The 7,363-nt window shown below is 54.8% G+C and overlaps 2 protein-coding genes across 2 annotated transcripts in view; both read left to right on the top strand.

The window, feature by feature from the left end:
- PTSG_04724 (uncharacterized protein) overlaps positions 1-5,072 on the top strand; it is a gene marked incomplete at both ends in the record, with an annotated part of 9,728 nt that extends 4,656 nt beyond the window's left edge. The window contains 15 exons of the mRNA XM_004993989.1: positions 107-191; positions 349-517; positions 695-764; positions 1,023-1,125; positions 1,414-1,623; positions 1,865-2,037; positions 2,300-2,365; positions 2,594-2,706; positions 3,001-3,104; positions 3,394-3,464; positions 3,738-3,809; positions 4,013-4,110; positions 4,348-4,434; positions 4,642-4,800; positions 5,013-5,072. Of these exons, the coding sequence (XP_004994046.1) occupies positions 107-191; positions 349-517; positions 695-764; positions 1,023-1,125; positions 1,414-1,623; positions 1,865-2,037; positions 2,300-2,365; positions 2,594-2,706; positions 3,001-3,104; positions 3,394-3,464; positions 3,738-3,809; positions 4,013-4,110; positions 4,348-4,434; positions 4,642-4,800; positions 5,013-5,072 (1,640 nt within the window). The remainder of the gene's footprint in view (positions 1-106; positions 192-348; positions 518-694; positions 765-1,022; positions 1,126-1,413; positions 1,624-1,864; positions 2,038-2,299; positions 2,366-2,593; positions 2,707-3,000; positions 3,105-3,393; positions 3,465-3,737; positions 3,810-4,012; positions 4,111-4,347; positions 4,435-4,641; positions 4,801-5,012) is intronic.
- Positions 5,073-5,597: 525 nt separating this feature from the next.
- Positions 5,598-7,360, top strand: PTSG_04723 (uncharacterized protein; the record flags this gene model as incomplete). The annotated part of the gene is made up of 5 exons (XM_004993988.1): positions 5,598-5,641; positions 5,995-6,034; positions 6,249-6,385; positions 6,710-6,815; positions 7,055-7,360. 5 exons carry the CDS (start codon positions 5,598-5,600, stop codon positions 7,358-7,360), a joined length of 633 nt encoding a protein of 210 aa, XP_004994045.1.
- Positions 7,361-7,363: the final 3 nt, after the last annotated feature.

Below are 7,363 nucleotides of genomic sequence, written 5' to 3'. Positions count from 1 at the left end.
ATCTTTCACACACACACACACACACACACACACACACACACACACACACACACACACACACACACACACACTGACACACGCACACTGACACACGTGTGTGGCGCAGGCGATCCCACGGCCATCAGCAACGCCATTTTCCGCATCAACATGGACGAGTTCAACATTTACCACGACGGTCCCGGCATCACAGAGTGCGTTGATGTGCTTTTGCAAGAGAAACTTGATGTGTTTACTTGCTTGCAATGACACGTGTCCCACCTCTTCGTCTTTGTTTTTCTGCACTGTACTGACATGTACCCTGTTGTTCGTCTTCCTGCGTGCATGCGTGCGTGTTGAAATTGCCTGCAGGCTCCGACCTCACCGGCGGACACGGCACTCGTCCGTGTACTTCAACGTGACGCATTCGCTGTATGTGTTTGGCGGCCGGTCCCACTTCAGCACATACTGCGATCTGTGGCGCTTTGACATTGCAGGAAACTTTTGGCAGCCGCTCGGCAACTGCACCGACAACCAGGGGGTATGGCGCTGATGGTGGTGGTGGTGGTTGTGGTGGTGGCGATTGGTGGTGCTGTGGTGGTCTGTGTGATCAATCATCCTGTGTCCACGTGTGTGTATGGTGTCACACACGCATACTCTCTCTCTCACTCAATCACACACACACACCACCACCACCCTGTAATTGCGTGCGTTGCAGTGGCCGCCGGCGCGATCGGCACACGTCGCCTTCATTCTCGATGACTTCATGTACATTTACGGCGGCACAGGTGTGCCACTGACCGCGCCGCTGTCTGCTCACGCATGTCTGTGATGCACTCGTTGCCCCTACACTTGTGCTGAAAGGGTTATCACGCGTATACTATCATGTGCCGTTGGTCCCCACCACACATACATACACACGAGCACAAATGACACACACACATATATACACGCACATACACGCACATACACACGGGCGCGCGCGAGAGACATGTACACACAACGATCCCCACTGCTTACCCTGCGCTGTGTGTTTCCCTGTCCAGGCGACGTGAATGTGTTGGCGGACACGTATGCGGATGTGTGGCGGTATGATCTCACCGCCCAGTCGTGGCAGCACGTGGCTGACGCATCGCCAGCTGGGCCGCGGTGAGGCAGTGGTGGAGGAGGAGGAGGAGGAGGTGGTGGTGGTGGAGGAGGAGGAGGAGGAGGAGGAGGAGGAGGAGACGGTGGTGGTGGTGGTGGTGGAGATGGGAATGCACTCAATACTGTGGTCGAGTGTTGATGAGCGACTTCTTGCGAACAAATTATCCCAGCCAATCACACCACTACGACCATCCTCTCCCCAACCCACGCCATCACCGCCCGTTCATATGCACGCCACTACTCACATCACCACTCACGTGTGTTCTCTCACCACAACCATCGTGCGGGCAGCTTCTCTGCCTCGGTTACGCCGCTGCCGGGCGGTAAGAAGGTGATCATTGCACTCGGCATCGACAACCTGAAGCGCGGGGTGAGCCGGCTGGACTTGTGGGACGTGCACCACGTCGACAACGCCACCAGCGGCGATCTTGATCTGGAGTGGACACGCTTGCACGTGCGGAATCCCATTGACAGATACGCGCACGCAGCGGGCTTTCACAGGTACGACGAGCAGTTGTGACGGCGTTGTTGTTGGTGTGCGTGTGTCTGTGTTGAGTTGGGGAGGGAAGCAAAGCAGATTTGTCTTTGCTTGTTTGGATGTTTAAGCTGCATGGTGTTTGTTGCTTCTCATCAATCACACACACACACGCACCCACGCACACACACACACACACACACACACACACACACACACACACACACACACACGTATGCACGTGCACCATTTGGTGTAACTGTAAAGGTTCTTCCGTGTGTTCTCTGGGCGTCGTGGTATCTTGGAGGACCTTCAAGGCGGTGCCCTTGAGATGGAGGAAACGGCGCTTCGTTTGGGCTGCAACGTGGGCTCCTTCTCTGAAGATTTTCTGACCATCCCTTGTCAACCGTGCCCCGTGGGCACTTTTGCAGACTTTCCAGGTAACAGCCAGGGGCATCCAGTGCGCGTGCGTGTGTGTGTGCATGTGCATGTGCGCGTGTGCACGTGTGTGCGTGTGTGCGTGTATGTATCCGCGTGCATGTGCGCGTGCTCCCGTTTGGTTGTTCATGATAACTGTGGACGTGTGTTCGTGGTAAGGGCGAAACAAGCACGAGCAACGCCACACACTGACACTGTGGCATATCATCACGTGCATGTGCATATCCATCCAATATGCGTGTGTGTGTGTGTGTGTGTTTACAGGCCAGGAGTCGTGCTTTGCATGTCCCGGCAAATCAACGACCTTGGAGGAAGGCTCCGTGTCCGTCAGTGAGTAGTTTTGAACTCGATGGTTGCGAGTCCTAACATGCATGTATGCACCCATGCACAAACCTGCACGTACCCGCCTGAACGCCAAAAGAGAAGGCTGCACTGCACGCATGATACTACATGTTCATGGCCACCAAAATCACAGTACTCCTCATGCCGCGCGTACATCACGACACGGCCATAATCATCTCGTTACCCACTCCTTCCACCGCCACTGTTCATGCTCAGCCAACTGTTCCGTGTGCGAGCCCAACTCGTGCCGCGGCAATGGCCGCTGTACAATTGACCAAAACGGATTTCGCCCAAGCTGCTTCTGTAACTTTGGTTACTCCGGCGCCGACGTGAGTGCACATCGTTCTCGTGATAAGTTGAAATGCACACACACACACACACACACACACACACACACACACACACACACAAGCACAAGCACGAGCACAAGCACAAGCACAAGCACATGCACATTTACATGGGTGCTTGTGCACACATGTGTGCGCACACACAAGTACATGCATGTACACATATCTTCGTTTGGACACACATCTCCTCGGAACGTGTGTCTGCATCCATCTGTGCATTTCTAACATGTGCACCCCTTTGTCTCTGTGCGCTGCTTGCCTCCTCCCTCTTGGCAGTGCTCTGTGAACTGGCTGGCCATTGTCTTGGGCACGGTGCTTGGCGGCGGCTCCATTGTTGCCATCGTCTTCCTCACCATTCGCTACTTCCGCAGGACCATTGTGTAAGTCACACGTCGCTGTCCGCTTTGCGTGTGTGTGTGTTTGCGTGTTTCTGTGAATGTCAGTGTGTGCATGTGTGTGTGTGTGCATCGTGTGTGTGAATGCGTGTGCGTGTGCATATGTGTGTGAATGCATGTGTTTCTGTGTGTGTCAGTGTGTCTCTGTGAGTGAATGCATGTGTCTCTCTGTAAGTGAATGCATGAGGAGCCTGTGGGCATGTACGTCTACCTTCCATTGGAACATGGGTGCTCATGTCTTCACATTTGCCGTGCGACCGTCCCTCCTCCGCAGCCAAGCGAAGAACGACAGTGCACTGCACCAGAAACTGTTGGCCGAAAGCCAAATCGAGCTGTCACTGCTAGGTGCGACATGCACGTGTGCATGTGCCTGCTGCCATACGTGTGTGCATGTGTGACTGTGGTTGCTGGTGATGACTGCAAGACGTGCTCGTTGCGCACGCTTGTGTATTGTCATGCTCCCTGTCTTCACACGACTGTAGTCACAACAACGGTGCGCTGTCGTGCATGGGTGCATACTGACCCTCGTGTGTGTGTGTGTGTGTGTGTGTGTGTGTGTGTGTGTGTGTGTGTGTGTGTGTGTGTGTGTGTGTGCGTGTGCTTCGCTCTTTATACCAGAACGCGCGTGGGAAATCGATGTGGAAGACTTGACGCTGTATGAGCAGATTGGCGAGGGCGGGTACGGCGAAGGTGAGCATGTGTACATGCTCCTTCGCTTGTATGAGGGGGCGCGTGTGCATGCGTGTGTAAATGTGTGTGTGTGTGTGTATGCGTTTTTGAAAAATCTGCAGAACTGTCCAAAGAGCGCATTCCTTGTTCCCGTTCACCTGCACACCGCCTCACGAATTCGCCACCGCCATGTGTGCACGTGTTGTGTGTGCGCTTTGCATCAGTGTACCGCGCGCTGTGGAACGAGAGCGTGGTTGCGTTGAAGAAGTTGCGAACGGCGATGGCCATGCTCGATTCGTTCTTCGTCGACGAATTCCAGACTGTGCGTTGGCGGTGGCAAGGGGATGGGGGCTGAGGGAGAGGAGGGAAGCAGTGTGTAAGAAGGAAGATGATGTGTGTTTGCAGAGTGTATGGTCGCGGTGGAAGATGTGTGTGTGTATGTGTGTGTGTGTGTGTGTTTGCTACGATGCGGTTTGAGCTTCGCACTTCCTCTATTTTGCTCGTTCACATGTCGCTCGTGCGCCGTCACCACCACCACCATCACCGTTGTCACCACCAGGAGGTGCGGCTGCAGCGCACTCTTCGCCACCGCAACGTCGTCCTCTTCTTTGGCGCCGGCGTCTTTCCCGACGGAAACCCGTTCCTGGTGAGACAGCATCACATGGTGGGATAACCCACAACTGCAGAGGGACATGAACTTGTATTCCTGTTGCTTGTTTTCAAACGCTTCTGGCAGATGCTTGATTTCAATTCTGTCACACACACACACACACACACACACACACACACACACACACACACACACACACACACACACACACACACATACACACACACACACACACACACACAGGTGACGGAGTACATGCGGCGCGGATCGTTGCAGCAGGTGCTGGCCAGCGCGTGGCCGGGTGGTGTTGACAGGAACGACGATGCTGTGATTGAGACAATCAACCCGGACGATCGCCTCTCGTGGGGGCTTCGACTCCAGTTTGCACGCGATGCAGCACGGGTGCGAACGTGTTTGTTGATCCTGCACAGCTTGCGTTGTGACAACTGCGCTGCGTTGAACGTCGTTGGTTTGTGCATGCGCCGTGTGGTGAAGGTGGTGCATCATGGATTCGCCCTGCCTCGCCGAGCTTACACATCTCTTTCGCTGGTGTGTCGCTGTGGTGGTCTTCTTTCATTGACTGTATCCTCGTCGTCACGGTCCACCATTGACAGGGGATGACGTTCTTGCACGAGCAGATACCGCCACGCCTTCATCGCGACATCAAGGTGTGAAATGGGCGCTGTTGTCACTGAAGTGTTGCACGCACGAACATGCGTTCATGACACACCACCCCCCCCTGAGGCAACGTGTCTTGCGTCAGTACACTGGCACACATGCGCTTGCTTACGCTTCAAACACAACACGCTGTGCACACGACGTCGCACTTGTTGTGTCTTCTTGCGACAGTCTGCCAATTTCCTGGTGTCGGATGGATGGACCGTCAAAGTCGCTGATTTCGTGAGTAGAGGCGCACCTTTGCCTGACAACGCGCTGCTGCTGCTGCTGGTGGTGGTGGTGGTGGTGGTGGTGGTGGTGTTGGTCGTGATGAGGATGCATTGAAGCTGTACTTGTTGTTGTCGTTGCTGTTGCTGGTTTGCTGTTGCGTTCGTTCCAAACTCGCCCCCATCATGAGTCGTTCTTGAATTGTGCAACGGTGCTGTTGTGTCACGCCAAATCTCTATTCCAGCTGCTCATGCACACGTGCTTCTTATGTGGTTCGTGCGTGCGTGCGTGTGTATATGCAGGGCACAACGACGATGATCAAGGAGTACAGGCCAGGGGCAGCCGGCAGTCGCCCCAGGTTGGCATGCGAGGGGTGCTTGAGTGCTTCTCATTGCGTATGTGTGTTTGTATATGTATATGCATGTGTATGTGTGCATGTGTATGTGTGCATGTGTATGTGTGCATGTGTATGTGTGTTTGTGTATGTGTGTTTGTGTGAATGTGCGTTTGTGTGTATGTGTGTATGGTACGTATGCGTGTATGTGTGTTTATGTGTGTTTATGTGTGTATGTACCAAGTGTGGTGCGGCCTCAAACTCACTTCACATGCGCGCTGATTCGTGCAGCGATGCGCACACGCTATGGCTGATTCACTGTTCACGTATCCACCCACGCCATCGCTCCCTTCTTCTGTCTGTGTTTGCGCTTGCAGCAGCTTTGCCCTGAACGACCGAGCAGAGCTGACCATGGGAGTGCGTTCATGCGCTTATGTCGTTCATGCGTTGTATCTACGAGCCCTGTATCCTCACTTGATTGTGGCGAAGCACACTGACCGCAATACCGCCGCGCCAACGCTTCACTTTGCCAGCACTCACTCATCCATCTCGTGTTTCCCATGCTCACTTCACCTACCACCGTGTCCTGTCACCATCATTGCCAACACCAACACCACCCCTCATGTGGCAGGTTGGCACCATCTGCTGGTGTGCTCCGGAGGTGCTGAGCGGATCGTCGCAGTACGGGTTGCCAAGCGACGTCTACAGCTTTGCCATTCTCCTCTTTGAGATTGAGACCTGCCGCCTGCCATACGAAGACATACCAAGGTGCGATGGCAACGAAGAGGAGAGAGGGAGAGAGAGGGAGAGAGAGAGTGTGTGTGTGTGTGTGCGTGCATGTGTGTGTGTGTGCGTGCGTGCATGTGTGTGCGTGTGTGTGTGTGCGTGTGTCATGTGATGCGATGTGTCATGTGATGCGATGTGTCATGTGATGCGATGTGATGTGATGGTGCTGGTCGCTTGAGCACATCACGGAACTCAACCGAGTTCGGTTTCGCTTGCGTCCTCTGATTGCGCACGCCCATACCCACCACCCCATGCGCTCCAATGTGCTCCACCTCACATTCTCTCCATCTCATCTCCACCACGCAGTGTGCGCACCATTCCGTCATTGGTGATCAGCGGCACACGCCCCACGCTGCCAGAGCCAATTGTCACCCGGCCATACGCACGCGAGTTCCGCGAAATCATGGCGCAGGTGCGTGCAAGCGTTGGATGTGTTCTGTGCTCGTGTGTGAGCTTGGATGCGCAGTCCATCTCTCTCTCTCTTGCAATTCTTCTTGCTCCTCACGCACACATGCACACGCACGTGTACTCGCGCGCACACACACACTGGCACTCATACTCACACACACACACACACGCGCGCGGTCGCGCGCACATTCACATGCACATGCACACATATGCACAACCATGTCTTTTCTCACGCCCTGCAAGTGCTGGGATGGAGAGCCGTCAAAGCGGCCCGCGTTCAGGGAGGTGCTTGAGGTGCTGGAACGGCTTGAGGTTGACGTGGTGCTGCCGTCATTCCCTGATGACAGCGCCAAAGCAGCGAGCCAAGGAGTACCAGATCACGCCATGCATTCTGGCACACACGATAGCAACAACAGCAAGAGTGGCAAAGGTGGCAGTGGCGTTGATGGAGGGCAGTTGCCAAGCGTCCTTCCACCAGATGTGCGGCACAGGCGCGCAGACAAGTACCACACCCTCACGCCTTCGTTCTCGCCCCACTCAACCATGTAGCTC

The sequence above is a fragment of the Salpingoeca rosetta genome, assembly GCF_000188695.1.
Source record: "Salpingoeca rosetta unplaced genomic scaffold supercont1.11, whole genome shotgun sequence".
NCBI classification, from domain to species: Eukaryota; class Choanoflagellata; order Craspedida; family Salpingoecidae; genus Salpingoeca; species Salpingoeca rosetta.
This window is presented reverse-complemented; position numbering and strand designations above follow the sequence as displayed.